Source organism: Helicoverpa armigera, chromosome 3, assembly GCF_030705265.1.
Source record: "Helicoverpa armigera isolate CAAS_96S chromosome 3, ASM3070526v1, whole genome shotgun sequence".
NCBI classification, from domain to species: Eukaryota; Metazoa; Arthropoda; class Insecta; order Lepidoptera; family Noctuidae; genus Helicoverpa; species Helicoverpa armigera.
Window position 1 is genome coordinate 4053005 of NC_087122.1, and position 26964 is coordinate 4079968.

The 26964-nt window shown below is 35.7% G+C and overlaps 2 protein-coding genes across 2 annotated transcripts; one reads left to right on the plus strand and one right to left on the minus strand.

Annotated features, from left to right (window-relative positions):
• Window positions 1-51: 51 nt before the first annotated feature.
• LOC110383808 (uncharacterized) lies at window positions 52-9909 on the plus strand. Its single transcript, XM_021344716.3, has 2 exons — window positions 52-207; window positions 332-9909. Exon 2 carries the CDS (start codon window positions 448-450, stop codon window positions 7177-7179), a length of 6732 nt encoding a protein of 2243 aa, XP_021200391.3. The 5' UTR covers window positions 52-207; window positions 332-447; the 3' UTR covers window positions 7180-9909.
• Window positions 9895-26624, minus strand: Rcd5 (Reduction in Cnn dots 5). The gene is made up of 8 exons (XM_021344717.3): window positions 26402-26624; window positions 25990-26314; window positions 25569-25793; window positions 23805-23961; window positions 23319-23430; window positions 22753-22906; window positions 10283-10498; window positions 9895-10019 (listed from the first exon to the last, which is right to left on the minus strand). Exons 1-8 carry the CDS (start codon window positions 26503-26505, stop codon window positions 9930-9932), a joined length of 1383 nt encoding a protein of 460 aa, XP_021200392.2. The 5' UTR covers window positions 26506-26624; the 3' UTR covers window positions 9895-9929.
• Window positions 26625-26964: the final 340 nt, after the last annotated feature.

Below are 26964 nucleotides of genomic sequence, written 5' to 3' on the forward strand. Positions count from 1 at the left end.
CTGAAATAAAATTTAGCATCGATTAAAATTTAAATTAGAAATAATTAATTTGTACACAAATCCATGACGACAAAATTAAGCTCTGTGTTTTTCTACAATTTTTTGATTGGGCAACTTCATAATTTATGGGCGACTTCAAAACGTAATAAATCGGTGTTTCCTTGGAAATAATATTGATGTTTCGTAAAATTAGAAGAAATACTAAAGGTAAATGTGATATTTTATGTTGATACTTGAAGGGCTAAGCTATGCATCCCGAATAAATAAGGCCTATGTGGCATATTGTTTTGACAGTTGTCACTATCTGGCTAATATTTTGTTTATATTTCAGAATGGAAATAGTTTTGTGCAACCTTCGGATACGGAGTTATTCCAAGGAATTTTAAATCGTCCAACAACAAAAAATGTTGACACCGAATACGAATATGTGTCCAAGTTACCGTGGCAATGGATGCTAAAGACTTGAGGACCGAGTCTGCTGTGAGTGAACGCAATAATGACGGCAGCAAGTACTCTCAAAGCGGCGGCATCGCGCTCCACTGTGACAGAAATAAGTCATATCAAGATATCGGATCTAACTCATTGGGCAAAGTGGATGTACCGAACGCACGGCCATGCGCCGTCATAGGACCCGACCGAGTCGTGCCTCCGCCCGACGCGAGCGAGGCGTATCATATAAAGAAAGGTGTCGCGGAGCCATGGCCATGCATGGACAACACGTATCGACGACCACCCGAATACCCCCATAAATTAACTAGTTTCCAAAACCCAACAAGGAACATATCACCAAGACAAACATTCCAGGAAAATATGCAGCGTATTATGGTGCCCCCAACATACAACTCTATTAAAATAAATGAAGACACCAATAACTATGCTCAACTATCAGATAGGAGTAACGGTCTATCTAAGAATATCAAGCTAAACATGCCACCGGAGGCAAAGTTCTGTGATGTGCCTTATTCTGTTAATCCAAATAATAATGAACATAAAAATGTTAGGAACCCTGAAATGTGTTTACCTAGTGTGAATCCAAATCTTAACCGGACTGCTCCGCATGGGTGGCCTCCGGGCAGTGTTAATTTGCGTTCCACGAGGATGTATGGTGCTCCTGAACTGTACCAATATCAAGATTATCCTAGCTGTGCTGGTCCTCGACCAGTAGTGCCCAGACCTCATAGGACTGTTGCTGAAGAACAGGGCTATGTTTATGCTGATCCATATTATCAAGAAGGAAACATTCGCTTCAAGCCTTACCCAAGTGTCAAGGAGAGGTATCCCCAGCAAAGGTATGAATACATTGGTAATTATTCAAATCCATTCCATCCACCACCTGGTTTTCCGCCTCATAAATATGAGTTGCAGAAATCCATTCCTCCACACCCCTATCCCCCATACCCTCCTATCAAGTACCTGGACAGTCGAGTTGCTGATCCTGTCATGGAGGGATATCAGAGATCTCCTCAAGGTAACTACAATATACAATATCGTAATCAAGTAATCCATCCAAATTATGGACCAGTAATGGGAAATTGTCCCCAAAACAAAATGCATTCATACCCACCCGATGCTCATATGAAGTCAGTCCCTCCTAACAAACTACCTTATGATCCAAATGCAAAGGCTTATATTGAATATGACAACAACCGACCCAAAATTTACCCACCTTCTGAAAGCTATTTTGTTAATGAAATGTCAAGAATGCCTGTAAAAAGTCATGTAATTATGCCTAATTATCCCAATTTAAATATGCATAACATTCCAAACAATCCATATTTAAAAAAAGATGGTCAACAAATAAAAAATTATGACCATATGGCTCATTATAGAAGTATAGACCCTAATTTAAATGTTCATAACCCCATGTCGAGGCATGCACCTGTGTTTTCACCCAACACAATAGCTATATCGCCTACTGATTCTAACACCAGCAATGATACCACACAAACTCTGGGAACTTCCCAGGAAGACTGTGGCTATGTGAGCCAATCCTCTTCTGCAAGTGTAAGAAGCATTGATTCCGGCATAAACAGAATACCAAATGAATACCTAAGAAAATATTATGATAATAGATATGGACCAATAGTAAGAACACCACCTATGATGACAAAGTCACAATTAAATTCCAATAATAATAAATCATCCAAGGACAAAAAGCAAATAGATGTAAGACAGTTCTTACAAATGTGGAACGAAGGCGATGAAGAGCAAGAAGAAAATGCCTCTAAAGAAATAATCGTACAGGCAAGTTCAAATGATAAAAATAATTTTGGAAAGAAACATGAAGCAATGAATAACCAAGAACAACTTTATGTGCTTGGTTTAGTAAATGTTCCAAGTGAAGAACTTGCAAAATATGAACATATCCAAAAAGTTTCTAAACTACCTGAAAATATCAAAGGATATAATAGCATTGAATTGCTCAATCAGTTTGAAGAGGTGATAGAATCATCAAATATGAATAATTACAAAAACCCTCAGAAAGAGTACCATATGTTAATGAAAGGGGGACATCAAAAACAGTTAACAGGTGTCATACCCCCCAGGCCAGTGTCGCCTCTAGATGTTGAAGCTAAAATAAGTCAATCTGTTATTCACAAGGAAGTTGGGTGTAATTTTGAAATTAAACCTTGTAGTCCTAAAATGCTCAATGTTGAAGTTGCAGCTCCAGTCCAAAATATTTTATCTGAGAGATCAATAGAAAAAGTTGCTAATCCAGTTATGTTAAAATCACCCATGTTAAGTGGTATGAATGAAAACATTGACTGTAATATTATGAAGAGATCAGATCATCATATAAATATCAGTGAAAATGTGAGGATTCCAAGCTGCAAGATGATTAACACTCAGTTTTCTAGTAGCAATACTATGGATAATATCAAGAGTAGCTACAGTTTGCAAGATTTAGAAAGTAACTCAGGTTTATGTCTTGCTTCACTACCGAGACTTGATAATGATATCGAGTTAAACTTTCCTGAGGTAAATCAACAGTTTATTAATGCAAATAAAGGAGATAATACAATTATGTCCAACACTATTAGAGACTTGCCGTCATTAGAAGTATTGGACCATTCAGACAATCAAATCAAAGGCAAATTTGATCATATAAATCCACCCAAGCCTGAAGTTGATGTTGATAAATCGCCATGTATGGTTGATTCAGAAAAAGAGTTCTCTAAATTAAGTAAATACCGTAAAAGTAAAACGAATATTGTAGACCCTAGAGAAACTCAACTGCAGCATAATGTAAATCCTATCAGAACGGACAGTGTTATCATAAAAAATCCGGATAACATCAAGAATTATGAAGAATCGACAGATTTTTCATCACACAGCTTAGAAAAAGTAATTACAGAAATCCAGCAAGATCCAATAAATTTGACCTCACAAGGAACTCTACTGGGTGAGACGGAACACTCGTCTGAACTCATTAAATCACACAATGCAATTGAAGAGAAGTTGCCTGTTGAGATTGCGATAGACTTCAGCTTAAATAAGCCGGGGATTTTAACTAGTACACACTCTGCGGAATCAGCAAAATTAGTATCACCAACTGATGATAATTCATTTCCTTTAATAAACCGAGACGATTCATCAGATTCCGTCAGTTTACTACCCGTATTAAGTGAACAAAATGACATTTCTTCTAGCTTTGATAATAACAATGCACAGTCTAGTTCAGACGATGAAAAGCAAAGTGAGAGTCAATCAGAGATAACTACTGGCCCTGACGAAATTGTAAATCGAACCGAAAATACCGAAATAATTTCACAAAGTAATGAGGAATTGGAAAAAAATTGCGAGAGCAATTGTGACCAAAATTGTGTTTCTGACCGTGATAATAGACCAGAGGAGATGATTGTAGATAGCAATAATACAGTATTAGTTTCAAAACCAGAAATACAAGAAAAAGAAGTTTCAAGTGACATCAATAATGATAATTTAGAAAAAGAAATAGACCGTATTGAAAATGTATCAAAGGAATTAGCAGAAGAATCAACTTTGCCTGATAATAACTACGAAGTTTCACATCCCGTAGTTTACCCAGAAAACACTTGTAAAATGGATACTACTGAAAGTACAATAAGTGCTAGTGTAGGCGAAGATATTGTTGAAGACCGCCATTTAGACGAGAAGTTAGATTCCCCTGCACGTACAATTATTGAATCTGAAATTGTCTCTCCGGAAGTTTTTAATGCAAAAGAAACCAACGATTCCGTGATAACAGAACTAGCCCATACAAAAAATAATGATGACGAAATTGCACTTTCAACTAATGAAGTTGACTTTGAAACTTCCGATTTAATAAAACCACAAACAGCTGATTCAGAAACGCATATATTTTGCAACGATTACACCATGGATGCCACAATTGATAGAGTTGAAGATGACAGTAGCAGCTCGCTCTCGGATAGTGATATGGATTTAAGGGATTTTGAAGAGGAATATTACAAAGGTACAGATAATACCTCAGGACTGTTAAATTCAGAACAATGCAATCTTGATAATCCTATCAATGAAGAACTGAAATTCTTAAATGAAAAGCCAGTCAGCCGAAATCGGTTTTGGAATAAGCAAATGTATTCACCTTGGATTCAAAAATTAGTAATGTTTTCTGAAGGCAGTTGTGGTAATGTTTCAGTTGAAAACGATATTGAGGATACCAACAATGAATTTGTCGATAGTACTGAAATATTAAACACAACAATTGAAAGTAATGAAAGTCGTAAGGCTTCCGATTGTGAGTTGGATACGGAAGACAATGAACAGGAAAAAAAATCTTACGAAACTATATCAGCAGATAATCCTGCAAATTTTGAACAGGAAACAACAAATGTCAATGTCATTAGCACATCTCATGTAGTTAACAGTATTGAAGAAACTGTGACATTCAATGAAGAGGTTGAGTGCGAGGATAGTAATATAATAGAAGAAATGTCTTTACAAAATGAACCATTAGTGAACGAAATGGTTGAAATGGCTTCTCCAAGCAATCGTGCTCTAACAAATGATCTCAACGAAAACAATGCCATCAATTCATCTTTTGAATGTGCACCAAGTAGCCCCGAAAATACTAGCAACATTTCAGAAACGGATCTCAATGTTGGTGTTGAAAATATATGTGAAGTTCCTGAAACCTCCAACTTAAAAGAACCTTATGGTGAATCTTTGCAAAAAGAGTCAGAGTATGTCGAGCAGCAACCAGGAGATAATGATGCAGCATTGGCATCACCCGCATTTTATGAGAATGTTAGAATTTCTTGCAATCAATCTTTCAATAAACTACCAGCAAACGAGGCGTCTTACAAGAAATGTCATCGACTGAAGAGATCATTATCAGATTCTGCACTAAATGCGTACAATAATGATGAAAGTACCAAACTGGAAAATGAAGAAAATATTGAATTTATTTGGCCATTTAAACGCAGAAAAGTTAATAAAGTCGAGAATGACTTGTTAACACAAAATCTGTGCAACATAATAAATCATAACCGACGTAACTCTGTCTCTTCGTTTTATAATGAAGACAACGTTTCAATTTGTATCCTTATCGATAACAGCTGTATTATAACTGAAGAAGAAAACGAAGAACCTGAAAAAGTGTGCTATACGGAACTGCCTGTAGATTGTATAGCGGAGATACAAAATGACTGCATAAAAGACGATGAAAATACAGAGACGCTGACGGAAAACGCGTCTAGTCCACAACAAGAGCAAGTTTGTGATTACTCAGATTCCTATGTATTAGATAGTGAAGAAAAAACTCTAGAAGAGACTTGGGTTGAAGATGTTGGCTGTGTAGAAACAGTTATTAGTGACGATGTCGCGGAAGATATTGAAATTGGTGAAGCATCTTCTCCAAAAGATGATGGGTTTTCTGATAATGATGAGTCCGGTGTTTTTAGCAGTAGTGAACATACCGACAAAGTTAAATTCATATATGGTGAAAAAATGTGCAGTGACGATGCTCTGTTCGTCGAAACCTTGTACAAAACTCCACAAATGGATGTAAACAGAACTTTATATAACAGAGAAAATCACGTTTCCGAAGATTATGACAGATATTACGATAATGATTCTTTAGAAAAGATGTTATCGGAGTCTCATGAACAAGAATTGTCACCTTATGTTCCACAATATATCGATTCGATGCCAGCTGATGATAAGGAACTCCCAGAAAATAAAGAAAATATGGACAATGAAATATTTCCTAATTTCCAAAACAAAGGGAATGCTGTAGACATCGTTGTCGATATCAACGTGAATAAAATTGAGCGGGAAAATATTCATTCAATTGAATTATTTGCAAAAACTGGTGAAGATATTGTAAATTCTTGTGAATCAAGTATCGATGATGTATTTACATATAACCAAAAAGAAGATGACGCTGTATATACGTCTAGCTCGCCAGAAGTGTCATCAACTACATCAGAAGAAAAGAGTTCTGGCATATTACTAAAAATAACCAATTACAAAGGTTCTAGAATATCGCAAATTAATGATATCAGTAGAGTAAACAAGACATCGAGGTGTAAATTTACTGAAGATAAGGAATATCTGCATTCCCATGCAAACTTTTCTGCTAATCGGCCATTATTGACCAAAGCAGCACAAAAATACATTCCACCTCTAAAAGAATCTATTCGAGATCTTAAAGTCAAACTTTCGTTACCTCAACACAGCCTTATGAAGTTAAAGCAATTAAAAATATCCAAAGACGAACCAAAGGTGAATAAACTAAAGGGCATACCGCAAATTCCTAAGAAACCAAAGCCTAAATTTGAAGATGTTCTTAAAAGTATAGACGAAATTCAATTTAAAATGCACAAGGAAAAGTCTAAAAAAACTAAAAAATCGATTCCTAAAGTAGTTATTAAGAAAAACCAAAATGGTTCACATTACGCTAGTACTTCAAATAAAGATGATTTTAACCCAGACATGACGGGTAGAAAATGGCAACCTTGGGTGTTTATAGAGAAAAACCATTTCATTGACAAAATGGCGACTAGGAATAAAACAAAAGCTATTTATAGCCATCGAAAAATGACTTATGTTTTGGCTGAAAAGTTTCAGAAATATAAGTCTGCGAGCAGCGCTAAGTTCGTGATATCGCCGCCGATATCAGACAACCCTTCTTCGAGCCTTAAATACACAATAAGATTAAAACATAATTACTGAGGTAGTTTGTTTTGAGCGTCGTAGTTCCTCGGGTCTTTATGATGATTAACAGCCATATTGGCTACTGTGTTAATGGATCCCACCCTAATAAAGGTCTCGTACTATCATTCCTACGATTCCATTATAGTTTCTTTAGTAGTTACCCGTTAGTTTATTGTGTAGTTTGTATAACGAAGCCAAATTCAGTACTAAGTGTGATATGGAAAAGAAAGCAAAGACATTTTATTGTTTGATAGTGCAATTTGATCTGATCTTTATTTTTTGTTAGTTCTTTCAAATTTTATTATTATCGTTTTACCTGCTGTGCCTGTCATTCCATTTTTATTAGTGTTATTTTAACTATTTATTTAATAGAATTGCACCTTCAAGATTTAAGTAGCCATAATTTATGAGTATTATCTCCGTAAAAATATTTGATTCCAAATAATGCTGATATTTCTAATAATGTTTATATTTGTAGAATATTAGGTGATTATTGTATTTCTGTTTTATTTGTATTGGCGGCGGATTGTTCATCCAAGCATAGTTTGTAAATAAAGTCTTGCGTGAAGATGGGTGTGCATACAATCAAGGTCACCTGAAATTTCAATGTACTTATGCCTAGTCTATGATTGGTAATAGAATATCTTATTCTGATATATCTCATATTTTTGTGTACCTGTATAAACAGAGTTAATTTTTATCACGTTTTAAAAACACTCAGTATGTAATATTTCTAACATTTCACCTCCTTCTGTCTTCCGTCGCCAAGATTGAGAATATCGCTGACATGCGTGTTTTGGTGCTTCAATCTAAACTCGTGTGCACTAACTGAACAGGCATCATCGTTATATCGTCCGTCATGGTCCAGCTTGCCAAAGACCAGATTATATTATATAAACCTCCAAAGAGCGCTGTTCCATTGGTAGATAGATATAAGGCTGATGTACTGACTTTGATATTTATCTAGGCAATGAAGTAATCACCGTGTGGTTTTGACAAAGATGTTATATTAGTGTTAGTATGGCCAGTACCATCGGTACTGTCAAGATTGCTCACATATATTTTAAGCACATGTGTAATCATGTCTCTTAGATATTGATTTGACTGCAACATGTGTATCTATGCTACTGTGTAGGCGAAGTACAAAATTTGCACACTTTTATTATTAATACCATATAATCTTTAACATGTATTTTGTTAGAAAATGTTCGTTCAATATCATTCAATAATTTTGTTTGTAATGATGTTGCAGTGAAACAACATAGTATAGGTAGGTAATAAAATTAAAGCGTGAAATAACCAAAGCCAATACTCAGAAATAATAGATGTTGAGAAAGTGTGTACGTAGGTACTACCTTTGAGTTTATACCTACACAGCGAAATAATACCAACAGACGTATTTTTACGTCTTCTACTGAAGAGTAGACACATCCTAATAAACATAATATATACATATACTACATAATATTGCTAAAAAATTGCACCAGAATATTTATCTGGAATATTTTCATATACGTACCTAGGTTGCAAAGAGTTAATCAATTTCATTGTTCCAATACCTACAGGTACATGTTTTATATATGACGGAGCGCTAGTAGCCCGGACAGTGCCTTTACATTGTGCTGATATTATACAAATCTAATTCAAGTATATCATATTTAAGACTACTGTTATTGCTCCATACGTTTTGGCCATTTTAAACATTTTGGAAATAAAATCTGTTGATCTCATAAACAAGGCACTCACCGATTCATGTTTTGCCTTATCGTGCCTATAAATATATTTTATTATTAAATACACTATTTTGATATCATGTACAGGGTGTTCAATAAATATACCAAATATATGTGCTTTTAAGTCCTGCATACATGTATTTGCAAAGTGTTGCCTTCGTAGATAAAATATTTTAGAGTTAACTATTAGGTACATAGAGTGTAAGTAATTAAAATAATATTTTAAATGTTTTAAAATTCCATAGAGAATGATCGGTTATACTGTTTAATTAATTTATTTATAGATGATAATATATTGTATGAAAAATGGTAATTTTAAGTATTAATTTAAGTTTTATGGATAATAAATGTACAAAGGTAAAAGTTAAGAAAAGCGTTGATTTTTGTCCACTGTATATTTGGACATGCATAACCTCAGTTGTTGTTGAGGCTGAATATTTACCAAAATTATAATTTGCTAGTGGCACGTGCATGTAACGACTATAGGAGACGCAGCGCCGCAGTGCGCCCGCAGCGAGGCCGGGGGATGCTCGGCGCTGCCTCTCGGTGACTGATGACTGATTACTTCACGTTCACTTATCAATACCATAGAATTTATTTTCTTCGTAATTTTCGATACCTTGTATGTTTGTTATGCACTACTGAGTGGGTTGTTGTTTTATTTTCCTGCACTTGTTGGCCATTGTTATAACTTTAAGTTAATGGTATATTCTATTGTGGTTAAATTATTTAATTAAGGGTTATGGATTAATTACTATTGATGATTTTAATAATTAGATATTTGTTTGTCGTTTAAATGTTAATGCATATCTTCTTATGCCAGTAACGCACGTGATAATGTATGGTGATAGACGTAATATTGGACACACTTACTCTAAAACTGAGTGTTTATAAACTGAAGTGTGACACATTATACTGTTAATTAATGGGATGTTATGTATTACGTTTTCGAGTGGTACCTAGTTTTGAAATTGTTCTATAATTGACCAAAATAAATGTGTTCGCAGTAATATAAGTTTATTATTTCAACATGAATTACACAGGTATATTGACTTTAACAGCTTCTTGTCGAATGGCGTTGATGAGTTCTTGATTCACCAGAAAAACGAAGCGAAGACCGGCAATCTGTATGAAAATAAACAAGAACTAAGTTATGCTCTAGTACTAGGTACAATCAAATTAAATAAGTGATTGGAAAAATAAATAATGTCGCCTCGGCGCCATCACTTCTGTATTCAATTCGAATAGCAAGTCTAATTCAGAGTGTTCATAAGTTTCGTTGTAGCATGCAGTAGGTAATGAGCTGACGTCCAAATCAAGGTTTTGAAAATACAATAGCCGTGATATAATCGACAATACTAATGATACGCAAAACATTTGACGTTTACCTCGATGACGGTGTTGTGATTAAGCTTCACTTTGTTCCCCGGCAGTACGGGGCGGCCGTCCACGAATATCGGGCGTTTGCCCTCAGACGACATGAAGAAGTCCCCACTGTTCCGCAGCCGGATCGTGGCCTGTTTCCTCGAAACCTTCGCAGCTGGCCCTTCCAGGGTCAAGTCCACGTCGATAGCATTGTCCCGGGTGCTGCGCCCCACTGCGATCTAATTACAACAATTAAAAATAAATGTTAATTCTATTTTATGTATAAATGCTATGTTTGACGTAGCACTTAATCTACATACAATGACTTAAATCTAATCATATTTTAATGAACTCGGCAAGTAACGTTACAAGTTGATCGTTATCATATCCTCCTGATATGTACATATGTATATGTATGAAAAATATCACCCGGTATTTGCGCAGAAATAAATTCGTACGTGTCGCCTACGTCGCCATTGCACACGATATCTACTATCTAACTATTACCGTAAGGAGTACATGCAGTGGCTAATTGACATGCTTGATTAAGGCAGACCGATAATAAAACACTTCCACCTTTCGTCGCAATGAAGTAGCTGTCCTAACGTATAAATACCTGAGACTCAAAGACATCGTTTGACAACCACGGCCTATCAGATAAGTTTAGGTAGCCACAGTAGCTGCGTACATCAATAAAAATTCACGTTTTCCCCATAAACGCAAACATTTCACATAGTTACCCACGTGTCGTAATAATGTGCAACGATATCTTTCTTCACATGTTCGTAACAGAAGCCATCAAAATACTGAAACCGCTGTACAAGTTTTGCGTAAAATCGACGTTTATTAAACACGCACGCAAGCAATTAAAACACAATCGAAATCGGAAACTAATTAACGTATGCACTCTGAAACGAATGATTTTGATAATAGCCGTTTAAAATAGTACCTGGTTATAATAATTAGTATTGATGACAGCGAACCGTCAGCACATAAATCAATGATTTGCGGGCACATGTCTTATCTTCTTTGCGTGACAATGAAATGGTCGTATAGTTACAAGATTGCATAAAATTATGAAATGTAGACGTCATCACTAATATTTAAATATTTTTAAATAAATTACCTACATAAATAAAATCCTCTATTTACACATATTTGGTGGTAATATTAACAGCGGCAGTTGAACGTGGAATGGTGTGGACGATCTTGACTTTTGCAGTAGTGTACTGTTTAATTATTCTGTTCATTAGTATTGTGTTATTAACAAACCAGATAGAGCTGTTGACATACTAATTGAACAGATAAGGTTATCAAGTAACCAGTTATTCGTAAAGCTGATTATGTGCAAGTACCTCGCGATGTTTGTTACTGTTTGTGTGTGCAATATTTTCCTTCAACCCGCTGGCATATGGCAGTGTGATTAATTTTAATATTGTGTACTCGTAATTAAATGCTGTAGTTTACTGTTATTTCATTAAGTGTTATATGTTTCGTTGTTTGTTAGTTCAGCTTTATAAATTCTTACACTAATTCTCCTTACTGTGACCTCACTGGAATCAAGTCTTGTGTCCAAAGAAAATACATCTATGGTGTCTATGAACCACACCGTGCGAAGCTGGAAAGCTTGAGTGGAATACTAATTTTTGATAAAATTATGTGTATGTCTGTATCGTAATTAAAATTCCATTTTATTTTGTACCTATCCATTGATCATTTTAGCTATCATTTTTATAACAGCTAGTTATAAGTAGGTACTCTATTTACTGTATAATATTATCGAGGGGTCGATGTACACTTATAATGGACACTTTACGGACTATTTGATAAGCTCTTTAAATGAGATATTCTAAGGGACTTTTCTCACCAGCTGCAACACAAAAGGTACCGACGAAATACCCTGTTGAGGGAGAGGTGCTAAGCTATTGTCACTAATAGTTACGGCACGGATAGAAAAGACGCAGTGGCTTAGTGACATAGATATGCACTTTCATTAGCCGAGCCACGGTTATGTCCGACCACAGTGTCACGAACACAACACTGCGATATGCAGACAAAATGCAGAAGAATTGCTTTGGATATGCCAAACATTTACGAACAGCTAACGAGCTTTGGACAAACATGTTTGACGGTTGTTATCAACAAGAATATACAAGTGAAATGGCTACCAACAACGTAGTTATATGCACATGTTCTAGAATGTTCGAAAGGAAAAGCCCTGAAGAATTGCAGGTAAAAATATCACGTGAAAAGACCCCTTTTTTGCAGGATTTTGACCCATGAAGAGGGCAGCATTGTAACTGACTACGAAGAAAACGTTATTTAAATCAATTTAATATGTCCTCAGTGATATTACAGAACCAGGATACCTAGCTTATTGACCAAGGAGTATATAACCCCCGGTCAATAAGATTAAAGAATTCTAAAAAAAGTGCTGTGATTCACAGTAGGAAACTTGACAACACATTCGGAGCTGTCAACATATTCCATTGACGCGTAATTTTTAATAAACAATGTAATAGGTATAATCATGAAAATATTCTGCAGTTTTAGCTAGTCCGAATAATATTATTCCAAAACTATCAGTGTTTATAAATGGAAGAATTAATAACTATGATTTAAAATGGAGGAAAATTAAGCAGTAGGTAACTAACCGGCTTCGTTTATAATTTAGTAACCACGAGTACATTTCGGCTTGTAACTTGGTTTCCGCCGAAACCGAAACTGAATTCATTTGCTCCGTAAGGTATGTACCTCAATTCAATAGTCCTTAATGCCTTGTGTTTTTCTGAGGTGTTGTACGCACTACTACCTGCCTTGTGGCACCGTATGTAGATGGTAGTCCACGCCCGCATCCGCCTTGCATCCATAATTTACACTAAACGGTTTTTTGTTATTCACTAAAGAGTTGTCATGGTCGCCGCGGTACCGAACGCAAACTCTTCATTGTAATTTAAAACGCGGTTTCGGCATCGTACGGAGTTTTGGCACCATGCAGTTTCAGCAAGTTTGGAACCTAAATTGTATTCATGCACGTAAGTGAAGGCAGGTTTGATGACTCAAGGATCAGAAGATCTTAGGGAGTCCATGTTTTTTTTTTTTTTGAAAAACGTTCGTTTCTTTTTTTTTAAGGTTTTGTGGCATGTCGCGGATAGACACCGAAAGCACCTAACTGTTCCAAAAATATTACCCGTTTCAACTCAATATTTCTATTTTACGAATAAAGTTTACGAACTCTAAACACGATAACGTTAATTATTCCTGTAACAATTATTCTAGTATTTAACAATGTAGACATTTTGAAGACGTTTCTAAATTTTGAGGGTTAGGTATAAGAGCATAGTATTTGCGTGCAGTTAAGTTTATTAATTACGTAAGTACCTACTCCTTCATACATGAGACCCATACAATAGATTTTACATCTAAAAATATCGTTATGTTAATCTAAAATGATAAATTACATTTTGCAGGTGCAAATAGTGGAACCTATCAACTTCTTTTTTTTTTATTTCACCTACGAACATAAATAAAATATGGCAACACAACAAACAATGCAACATCTACAACATGGTAATTAATAGAAACCAAATATGTATCTACAGTTTCGCAAATATTGAAAAAAACTCGTTGGAAATGAAGCACGAATGCTAAGTTTTGTAATTCAACAGTGTTCGACACTCGAATTTCCATTCGCTTGCATTCAGTCGAAGTGCGGCCATTGTTGGTGCAGCGATAAAGATAATATGAGCAAAACAACGTTTGCACTTTCTGTGTACCTACCTACCGTGTGAACCTAATATTGTGACTGTTACTTTTTAAATGTATTTTGCACAGAGAATCTTCAGTTCCTGAGGGAATCGTAAATCGTATATAGGGTTGGTGGTAAATTGTTCGTTTAATCCTAAGTGGGTTGATAATTAAAACAAAAAAAAAATGTTATCTTCTGTACATATTATTAAACTGAAAAGTTTGTTAGAGTGCGCCTTAGGAACTACTTGATCGATTTGAAATATTCTTGCGGTGCCGGAAAGCCCATTTATCGATGAATTATTCTTCGGGTGCGCGGAATAGTTGACGCAAGGTAACACCGCTGGCGCAAGCTAGTTCTTTGGTACGTGTCATTCCTCAGCTAATCAAAAAAAAACTTACTACTCTCAAGTAACAAACCTGTCTATCAAAGTAACAATCCTTCAGGAAATAAAATAAATTCGTTTATCACATAATATAACTTTATACATATATCTACAAATAAAGGTACAAGGACATCGCTTTGTAAATACAATATTAAAGCAGTTATCATGAAGTGTGCGGCTACTCAGGTATTCGCTGTTACACAATAATGACTACTTACTTGCTCATTTTTATCTTTATCGAAATATACAATTAGCTGTCGATCGATTATGATATCCATCTATTTAAGTATATCTCAGATAATCGTACTAATAATGTCTTGAGGAAAAAAAATTGCTGGGCAACCTATTAATTTCAGTTATGTGCAGTGAAATGACTTGCCAGCTTCTGACATTTATTTCTGCATACGTGACAAATATGAGTAAGCATTTTATGTACAACGAAAGCTAATATACTTAACCGTCTTTTTTCTTCAATAAGCTACACATAGAAACTAATTAATAACTCTAATTATTAACTGAATATCTATTCAGTTTAATGACTAATCAGAGTTCCTTAAACACATTGTTTTTCAGTTTACACAGATGTTACTTACAGCTGTTCACCTACAATTAATATTTACTTTTCTATATCTATATAAATACTTTACACTAAAGCAAGTTATAGTTAACAGGAAAATTACCACTTACTTCCAAATAAGATAGGGAATTCACTGAATTAATCTATACTAATATTAGTTAGTTACAGCCTATTTATCGTCCCACTGCTGGGCACAGGCCTCCTCTCACACGGAGAAGGTTTGAGCATTAATCACCACGCTTGCTCAATGCGGGTTGGTGATTTCAGACTATATAGTCCAGGTTTCCTCAAGATGTTTTCCTTCACCTTTTTATCAGCCATTGGTGTCTAAGATATACTTAGAAAGTACATACAAACTTAGAAAAGTTGCATTGGTACTTGCCTGACCTGGATTCGAACCCGCGCCCTCATACTCGAGAGGTTGATTCTTTGCCCACTAGGCCACCACGACTTTTTTTACTAACTGCCACTAATATTATAAAGAACAAAAAATATTTTTGTTTGTAATGGATAAACTACTGAACTGATTTAGGAAATATTTCTCTGCTGGAAAGCTACACTCTTCCCGAGTAAAACAGGCTATATTTTACCCCGGTAGTGCAGTAGTTCCCACGGGACGCGGGTGAAACCGCGAGAAAACGACTAGTTTAATATATTTACGAAACTATTGCGCTATGCATAATGAATGACATAAAATTTTACAATTGAGTTGGTTGTTATCAATAGACTAAGTAAGGTAATTAACGCGTCCTTATCAAATAAATATACACATTGAAAAATATGTAAACAGTCGCTCACGATAAACAAGCTTGTCTCCACTAAGATATGTAAGTAATACACTTTGCAGTACAGTGAATTATTCGCACACCGTAATACAAGCACTTTATTGCTGTATACAGATGACTGTCAACTAAAAAATATAAATTAATACACAAGTATTTTAAGCAAAATAAATTTTAAATAAGTGATTTATAAAATTCAAGTAAGTACCTTTACGACTGCGCGCGACCAAGTGACATTTGGCCTGTCATTGACCTCGCTGCTAATTTTATACTACCCTCCAGATTTTAACAAAAAAATAACGATTACCTACCTATAATTATTTCTTATTATTGTTTCCATATTCATTGAACGGCCAAGTTTCAGAACTATAAAAATATTGTTTAAAATTCAATAAAGCGGACCTATTTGTGACTTGAAAAAGTTTAGTGACTCTAAATTGTGACACCAAAAATCTGAATAACTGCTTTTCACTATTTACGGAACCTATTAGTACTTTTAACATCGTTAGCTACATTTTCACGGCAACGTTGTCGTGTATACTTAAAATAGTACTAAACGAAACACCCGTTATGCGGTGACAACGAAATAGGCTAACTTGCGAGATTTACTTACTGTTCGGAAGAAAACACAGATCCAAGTTCCACTTAGTCATGGTTCAGGTAAATTGAATGTAAGAAAAAAATTAAGTGAGCCTTGAAGAATTTTCAAAAGCAATTTGAAGTTTGACACATTGAATTAAAACGGAGATGACATTTCTGGTAACCCTAAATAGTGCTGTCTAAATGCACCATGTAGGTTTACGTCCACCAAATATTTATACAGCCTTGAATCAATAGTGATATGCCGTGTTTAATTAATATTACGTCCACGTTTGCCTAAGATTTGTCATAATTATTATCCTTGTTGCAGATGGTAAATGTTTCATAATTGCTGTGATACCTGTCTGATTTACAGTGTTGCGAACTCGTTCTGAAAACCAGATTATACCTAGTCATATTAATTAAATAGCGATTACTAAATATTAATCATTTCAATACCTATATTGTAATTAAAATTATTCGAGCTGTAATATTATAATGTTAACTTCCTTAATAACAGGAAAAAAGGCTGGAAAACAAAGTTTAATTTTCGGCCTCATGCCCATTTACGGAAGAACATTTACCCACCATAATTCATAATTATATGTATTATTACTCTGCCTCGTAATTAACAAATTGCTGAGTCCGATTTCCTACTCAATAAAATAGCACGTACCTACCTACGTTTATTTAAAACAAAGTGTAAAGAAAACGAAAATAACTTTTGACATTGACAAACGTAGGTAAGTATTGCCATCTGCAAAAGTCGCGATTGATAATGATTGACCATAAATTCAACGAAGATATTTATCATAAATACATATGTAATTTTTTTTATTTATTTTACAAACTCATAGCGTTGCGTCGCACCTACATGCCCGTTTGCCTATGTATGTAAAAGTGACCCGATACTATCAGCAAAACAATCGTGCATTTTAAAATCAGATAACAACTTTTATTTGACGTGTAATTTCTGTTCTCTATCGCAATAATGACCTTTTTGACTGTTGCCGATAGCGTTGACTTCACGTCCTTTGTTCAAGTTATAAATACAAATTTTAATGACGACCTACAACCTACTTGCCTGTATAAATATCCAGAAATTATTCCATAATCGAAACTTTCAATATGAATGAATATTTAATTTATTATTTCTTTAATAACTTTATTTACTTTTGGTAAAGGTAAGAAGTTTTTTGTTTTGCCACTGGCTACCTAGTCTATGAGTGAATTCAAACCTGGGATTTGGGAACCACATCGTTGAAGGACGACAGTGTTGATCTCGGTTTCGGCCTAACTTGAGTAACGGTTCCGGCAAAGTTCTTAAAACTGCGGCCGATATTGACGATATCGCAATGGCAAACGGATTAAGATAATTAAAAACTTATCTAGTGTACCTAAATGATTCCTTAACGTAATCAGCGATTAGCATTAGTAAATATAACTATTTATTATATTTTATTTGCTAGCTTTTTCCTTCGGTTTCATCCATGATTATTGTCTTTGCTTCAGGAAAATTGACATTTTTATTGATGTGGGCTAGCAGCGTCAGGGAGTGTCAGACTCTTACTCACTAAAACCCATCATGTTCTTTCTGAAGCCCTTTATGTACCACGGCCGCGGTAATACTTTCAAACAATCCCTCAGGCTCAGGAATATGGTGCTCAATTTAAATCTTTATATCAAACTGTGTGTGCCATCACATACTGCATCATTCAAATTTACCGTGAGGATTGGGCTGGAATCCATCATATCAACCGATTTTTAACACCCCTTGTTTGAAAATTGGATGATACTCAATATTATCAGATTCATCATTGATCAGATTAGGCCTTGCGTAGTTTAGGCTTTTCAGCAGTAAACCAAGAGACCAGTCATAAATCGTCCGTAAATAGCTTGCCGAGGATATCCTCTTCCAGCGATCCTGTCATTTACATAGCACAGACGTATTGAAGTTTCTTTGTTGGAATACAACCGACGCAATTAAGTAAGCAGTGAATTAGCAGCATCATCGCGGGTCAAGCTAAACAACATTTAGAAATCCGATACAAGGCAAAGCATTTAAGGCGCTTTAAATGGGCACAAATAGTATCGAAATTTCATATTCTTCAAACCAAACTTCCTATAGAATAAATAATTAATTTACAGAGTACATCTTTGACCTCGTTGACCTAGTTGAAGTACTTGTAAGGAACGCTGTGTAAGGAAAGTCGGTTACCGTGTGACAACCCCTGTATTCTACGCAGAAGCTTTTATTATACACTAATATTAATTCCTGCTTATTTAAGAACCTCTGAAAAGGTTACAGATAATACGGAGTAGATTTGTGGCAAACAAAGTCTGACACCAGTCTAACCAAGGGGTATTGGGTTGCCCGGGTAACTGGGTTGAGGGGGTCAGATAGGTCAGTCGCTCCTTGTAAAACACTGGTACTCAGCTACATCCGGTTAGACTGGAAGCCGACGAAAAAGGCTCGGAGGATGATGATTTGTGGCAAACGGCACAAAAAGGAAAAAAGAAGAAGGTCTTGTTGGCTAAAACTGCACTTGTTCTGATATTCTGATTTGCTTACAAGTCACAAAATGAACGCGTAAGAATGAGATCCTAAAACAACCATTCACCCTCAGTTCACAGATACCTACTTCAGAAGAAAGAGTATACTCCTCCATTCTATCACTCTCTCTTCTTCTTATGGATGCGCATTGTATTTGAGATCAACCATCGAAATTCGAGCAGCTTACTACATATCACGGATAAAATAATAAAAGTGAAAATAAAATCGTAATTTATTTAATGTGTGCAAAGAGCTGCAGCTGTTAGGTACTTCGATAAAATTACAGTTACTATCGTCAAACCGAAACAAAATAAAACTAATTACGAAGAAAGGACTCAAAAGTAAAAAAAAAACACGCTTACACGTCATGTTCTCCACTTCCACACTATCTATGTACATGTTTTCGAAAAATAATTACGTAGCGAAACGTTAAAAAAAGAAATATTATGTACGACGAGATGGTCAGGTATCAGAAACTTCGCTCAGTGGATTCACCGGACATTGACCAAGTTCCACAAGTTTACCATTCCATTCTCTATTGATACTTGTTGTTATGAATATCGAATTCACTGCTACTGCCCAAACAATCGCCTTGTTATAAAAGAATGTTATGTAAACATCGTCGCTAGCACCGACCATTTCTCATAACATGAGCCACAGTAAGATTTTTGTTCTGTCTGTACATACTTATTACCTTCTCACAAGTGGATAGTTAACTGCACAACCGGGAATACAATAAACTCTCAAGAATCGAATTAATTTATTTGGACGTTATTTTAATCTTATTTTTACCGTTTCGTACTTCCGACTGAAATAGTGTGTATTTTTTTAGTGAGAATTTAAATTGAATTAAAAGAAAAACCTAATTGCGGCTCGTTCGTATTGTTTGTTGGAAATCAACCTTAATGTTTAAACATGACGCATATATGGACCTCAATTTGCGTGGAATTAATAAAATTTGCATTGTTTCAAAATTAATTGTGAAAGAAACATATCAAGGAGTGAACACGGAATCTAGACGTAATAAAGATAAACTGCAGATTGCATAATCCCCATAAGATAAAAGCTGTAATGGCGTAATTTAAAATGGGTAACATTGAAGTTATTGAAACGAGGGCAATCGATAGTTTGTGACGATATGTGGACTAGATAGTGAAATGAATAGATATTTTTATGTTGAGCGGGTGACCGTGTCATTAGGGGTGGGAGGCGTCCTTGAATTCGTTGTCAGGGTCTACGTGAATACCTATATGCATCGGTATGCCGTATGTCATGCTTGCACCCGATATTGACGGCCGAGGGGGAAATATGGCATGGAATGAGTAATACAACCATGCTACTAATTACTTTCATTTTCAATTTTGCTGACATTGTCAATAAGGGTGTTTTTAGCAGCAATGTTAATGTGAAATAAATTGAAATACTTTTTTAGCATCGTAATGTTGCAATGTTTGAAGAACTGTTGACGAAGCAAAGAACGGTGGTCGATGAAGTAAATACGCAAGAGTCGCTAATTTCAAGATGGCGGCTCAAGTAAGGAGGTAATGTATCGTCGATATCGAACCTTTTTTAAAATGACTTTTTATTCCAGTGTTGTTGATTTTCTAATTTTTTACTTGTGACTTCTACTTGAGCGTTTTAATATTAACCAATCATTTATTACCTTACCTAACACGAATCTAAAGTTAACATTAAAAGTTACTTTCTATTATTAAAATAAAGTTTTCAGCTACTATTGATTTCATCATTCCCATGTACCTACATCCTGTGGGTGACTGCAAGTTTGTCTGTTACCTACATCTTTTCTGAAAAAATGGCTTGATTGAAATTCAATTTTGATACCCATACTAACTATAACAGTAATGTGCCCATACGGTTAGATACAGAACTTATAGGTTGATATGTTAAAATAAAACGGATAACATACGTTTACAGGTAAGTGAAGTAAGTTTTTAGGTTGAAACTAGAACTTGATAAACAGCTGGTAGAAGTTAAGTATTTAAAGCTATAATTTAGCTTTTAGTCTAACCAAATGCAGCTGAGTACCAGTGTCTTCAAGAAGCAACTGCTTCTCTGACCTCAAATCAGTAACCTAAGGAACCCAACTATTAACCTCTTAGTGGAAGTGGTTGTCGTACTTTCTAGCATTATAAGCGAGGACTTTTAATTGGTTCTCTGTCGACTATGACTTCCGTTTATTATTTAGTTTAGCTGTAAGTTCTCCATAGTGTACTAAATAAATAAGATTGTCACCCATCCACGGACCGACCGAACCTAGTGTTGCTTAACCTTATGATCGATCGAGCCGTGCAGCTGTAACTTAGCCACGAGCTCCAATTAAATACTAATTATGTACTGATAGAATAATAAATAGGGTTAATTCACTCCAACTATGATTGAAAGTAAATTATTACCTGACAATTATCAACGATCAAACATAAGCAAGTATCGTATTTATGTTGCCTTGGAATTTTAATGGAACAATATTATTAAGATATCAAATAAATTACGTGAAGAGAAACAAGTTTTTACTTTCATTTGTCACTGTCATCTTGACACATTTGTACTTCTTAAATAAATAGATATTGGACTACACTTGGTGTTTTATTGTGACCTACTCTGCCCACTACATTAAACGATTAAAATGAGTTTGAAAATAATGTTTACCTTATTATGTTACTTACCTACAATATCACCTACTAGGTATCCCTAAACTATGTGTTTAATATTTGAAAAGAGGCAGGTATTAAGAAGCTGGATAGGGTATTCAGATCGTAGGAGTCATGGAGAACAAAATGACTAGCGGAGATATCATAACGCAAAATGTCCTCAGAAAGTAGAGTGCCAAAATCTGGGTGTTCGAGGGGCAAGGAGCGTTAATTCTGACCTATCTGCCTTATGGCATCTCCGTTCATCTTTCCTTCTTCCGAGGTCGAACGGTCAACGAGTCTTGCCAACAGATATCAGTTGCCGAGTAGTCGAGCCCAAATAGGCAGTAGCTCCAAGTCAGAAATTGTCACTCAGCATTCAGATAGACTGGACTAAGCATTATACACTTGACAAAGTATTGCAAATACATTAGGAGCAAAATACAAGGCAAGTAAATAGATATCCCTAGACCTTAGAAACCAAAGATTTATTACTGCAAAACTGGGTACTGGTCTAACTTATTCTTAGACACCCATTGAAGACCTTACAGTGACCACTGTGACCAGTTATATGGTAGCCAACAGAAGTGTGAGCTAATGTGGTTATGAGTCAGCTTTGAGCTATTTACAGAACCTTTTCACAAAAGCATAACAATTCTTTGCATCTGATGACGTTTGCATCTGATTCTTTTCATAGGAGCCTGCAAAGGCCTATTTGCAATAAAAACATTTGACTTTGACGAGGCATTCGTTTAACAGTAGATGGCAATTGGCTTATGTGATGATCTCAGAAGGCACCATGCAAATAATTCAGAAACATAAGTAAGCTTTTTGGTGCAAACTACGTAAATATGTTAAGTAGTAGCCATGAAGAATCTTCTAAACAGATTATACTATTTGGTTGAGAATCGTTGTCTAGGCGGCATATGCGACGGCATATATGTCTTGTATATGCAACGGCTATGTAGACGTAAAAAACCTTTTTCTGTTTGCTTCAGAGCAAAACCAGAAAAAGGATCATTTGCTCAGTCTTTGGTTTAGTATTTATAAAAGTTGTGGATTTCATATTTGTCTTTGCTGCAAGCAAGAGGTGCATTTTTGCTGTGACTACATAAGTTAGGTTTCCTACTGTTTTAATTGTCTCACACATTTATATTCTTGTTCGTCTTATTTAGTATATGGACTTAATAATACATAAACAGAAAGTTCCCAATACATACCTCTCTGGACCTCATAAGGAATCGCACAAGTCTTCCTCGGAGTACAGCTAACGTGTTCTTATCCAGCTCTATAGTAGTCCCTGAGAGGGATTGCACCAGCACTTGCCAACGTGACAGGGAAGTTTCCAGAAGCCGGATGTCTTTTTTGTCCACTCTGTATTAGGAATATATAGAGAATGAGGACAAAGAAATATGTTGCTATATTATAACGCAGGTATTTTATTTGTTGCGCCATTATAGCTGCCCAGAATGCATCTCCCGAGCCTTTTCTATCATAATATAACAAAGAGGAAAATGATTTGAAAAATTATTTCAGTGCTGGAAAGCTGTGCTATCCTGAGTAATGGGTTACATTTTATACTAGAAAGCTATATTATCTGCGAGTAACATAGGCTATATTTTATCCCGGTGCGGGCAGTAGCTCCCACGGGACGCGGGTGAAACCGCGGGAAAACGGCTAGTGTAACATAAAATCTTTCCACTTGTCTACTACTACTATTACCTAAGGAGGTTTATTTATTCAAATTATTACATAAAAGGGGTTTAGAGTATAAAGTAAATTTTACCTGTCTGCCATTTGCATTTCAATATCCATGCCATCTTCTTTATAATCAGGCAGCTCATTGTCATTCATTGTGTCTTCAGCATCAGAAAACGTCATTATTGGGTCAGTTGGATCTGCAACAGAAAATATTAGGATACCCTGTTTAAATGAACAGAAACCAAAAAAAAAATTGTTTTTTATATCTATGCAAAACATGTTTCGTCGTAGATTTTGAGGATGTAAGGGGTGATCTCTGAACCTACTAAAATAGTTTTGAAAATTCTTTTGGAAAGAAAATCCATGGAATGACCATGATAGCTGATACTTAATTCAGGTACAGGAAGTAATTAATAAGAAGATTGTTCTGAAATCAGCCTGGTCAATGAGTACTACAAGAACATTTTAAGACATATCTATATACATGTCCCTCAAACTTTGTTAATGAATTTAGATCTCTGTTACACCAGTAAATAATTCTTCAATGTATTATTGAAATGGTAGTACTTACTTTTAGGCAGTGGCTGTACTGACTGGCTTGGCAAGAGATGGTACTGTTTCAGTAGCTGCCAATGTGCTAACAATGTCTTTGCAGTCCGTGATGGATAGAACACATGTGGGTTCTGGTCTAATAACTCTTGGAACTTCTCCAGTGGTGGGAGGGATGACTGTAATCAAATATTATTTTGTTAGAAACCTGTTACTATTTAATTGAAATTGAGTGACAATAGGCTCATCAAGGACCTGTAAGAAAATATTTATACATCTACCAGTCATAATTTCCATACTTTAAAAGTTCAACCAAAAATAAAATACTACTGGCAATAACCAGCTCTTCTATGTAAACTTGTATCCCACCCAAAACAAAAATGTGAAAGACTGCCAAGTTCGATAATATGGGAATGCTTCGCCTATAAAAGAAGTGAGATCTGAATAAGTACCAAGTTCCATACACATACCTCAGTTAAAAATAGTTACTTTTTAATGATGTTACTTGGCAAGTTTTCATACACCTTGTTATAAACCTACTAAACGCAATGAATCAAGTATTTAATTTTCTATTAAAACTTGCCAAGTAATCATCATTAAAAAGTAACTATTTTTAACTGAGGTATGTGTATGGAACTTGGTACTTATTCAGATCTCACTTCTTTTATAGGCGAAGCATTCCCATATTATCGAACTTGGCAGTCTTTCACATTTTTGTTTTGGGTGGGATTTCATTTATTTTTGTAAGGTTGTTTATTTTATTTTTTCTTATGATGAAGTTAGTTAAAGAAATGTCTCATTTATACTATTTTTAGATTTTTAATATGCACTATGTTTCTTACAAAGAAATGAACTAGATTAACTAAATGGACTAGATTTACCAACTGACTGACATGACATGTTATCATATATTATGTTCGTGGATCAAAGTTACACATTCGTTATTTTCGAAAGTGATTCACACTTGGCCGTTTTCAGATTTTTACTTTACTTTGACTAAATACAAACCTTTGTACCATTCGAAGATATATTATATAAATATAAATAAATTTAGTTCGTTTTAGTTCCTTAGGGGTATAAATTTACACCGGGTATAAAACACCTTCATTATTTTGAAACCGATTCACACTTGGCCATTTTCAGATTTTTCCCTTTACCTTGACATAAAGACCTACCTCCATGCCAAATTTCAAGTCAATACGACCATTAGTTCCTTAGGGTATAAATTTACACCGGTATAAAACACCTTCATTATTTTGAAACCGACTCACACTTGGCCATTTTCAGATTTTTCCCTTTACCTTGACATAAAGACCTACCTCCATGCCAAATTTCAAGTCAATACGACCATTGGAAGTGGTCTAGGTTTTTGATGAGTGAGTCAGTCAGTCAGTCAGTCAGTCAGTCAGTCAGTCAGTCAGTGAGTGTATAGTAAAAATAGCGATTTTCTGACGTCAATATCTCAAGACCTACAATAGGTATATTAATGAAATTTTGTATTTTAGATAAGTGAGGGGGTCTCAACAGATACTAGAAATTTGATATGCGTAAATAAAATAGATTTTGAGTTACAGGGGGGTCGAATTTGGCCCGAAATGGTTCGTGTAATATAACCCACGGCCGGTGTGTCGCTTTTTTTGCTCGAACTTGGCTGACACACTGCCGTGTGTCTAGATCAGTGCAGCAGGATCTAAGACTTCATACTCAGTATGATTGGCCAGTGGTTAAGATATAGCTTTTAAAGAATTTTAATTGTGTTGGGTAAGTATAAGTATTATAAACCTACCGGAACACTTGGTACCGTAGCTAGCAACTCTTCTTCAGCATTTGAGTACAAAGCCTGTTGTTGCACCAAAGCTACCAAATCAGGATGCAGGTTACGCATAGCAGCGATGGCCACGCGTGATATCTCTGCATTGTACAGCAGCGCATACCAACGAGACTGCAACTCACTGACTGTGAAGCGGCAGGAGAATTTCACTCCTCGGTGAACTATGCGTAAGTCATTGGTCTGAAAAATTATTGAAAATGTTGTTTTAAAAATTCATAATAACAGAGTATATGATACATGAGATTGAGGGAATCAACTGTAATAGTCTCAGGTAGATGTTACACTTTACACAATTCATAACAACACAAAAATGCAAAAGTAAACAAAACTATTAAACTAGAAGTATAGAGAACACTATGATAAGTGGACAGTTTACCTGTTGTACACCTAATATCAATGCAAGATCATCTGTAGGCTTCCATCGGCCTAAATCTTTTGTGGAGAGGTGACTCAGATGTCCTTTGCGGCGAATCTTGCGACCAACGCCTCCTCCACCAGAGATCTTACTAGAAGCTCGGCGGCGCTCTGACGGCGGATTCGCAGGAGGCGTAGGAGCACTAGTTACAGGCATCTCCGATACTTGGCTCGTATACGACTGTGTGCGCATTCTCTTGTCTCCTTTTCCCAGAGAAGAACCGGGCAAACCGCTGTATTCCACCAATTCATCGTCAAATCTCCTCCGTTTTATAGACCTTGATGAGCTGAAAATGAAACCCATCAACGGTATAAATGAGTAATTCTGTCTATTTATTTACGCTACGATTCGAGGCAGAAAAACAGTGTTCTACCTGCGCCTTTTATTGTCGTCTGCTGTGTTGTGAAACGGGGAGCGAGTTGTATTAGGATACTCGTTACTGTCCGAAGCATTAGAGGGTGTAGCTGGGAAATCCATTTTATACTTAGCAAGCAAAACACAACACTGTTTCTTTAAAAATTCAACAAAATCATTATTTTTCAGGGAAGCGCAAACTTAAATCGACAACTGTCAACCAACTGACAAATTATTGCCCCTGTCAATGTCATAAAAATCATAGACAAAAATAGTGCTGCTCGAGGGTTGAGACCCAGATCAAACGGTTATACTGCCATACTAATCGACTAAAACTTTTATCGGTTACTAATGGCGAGCTGAATGAGCTTTATGACCTAATGATATAGTCTGTGTACAAAAAAAGTCGGGGTGGCCTAGTGGGTAAAGAACCAACCTCTCAAGTATGAGGGCGCGGGTTCGATCCCAGGTCAGGCAAGTACCAATGCAACTTTTCTAAGTTTGTATGTACTTTCTAAGTATATCTTAGACACCATTGACTGTGTTTCGGATGGCACGTTAAACTGTAGGTCCCGGCTGTCA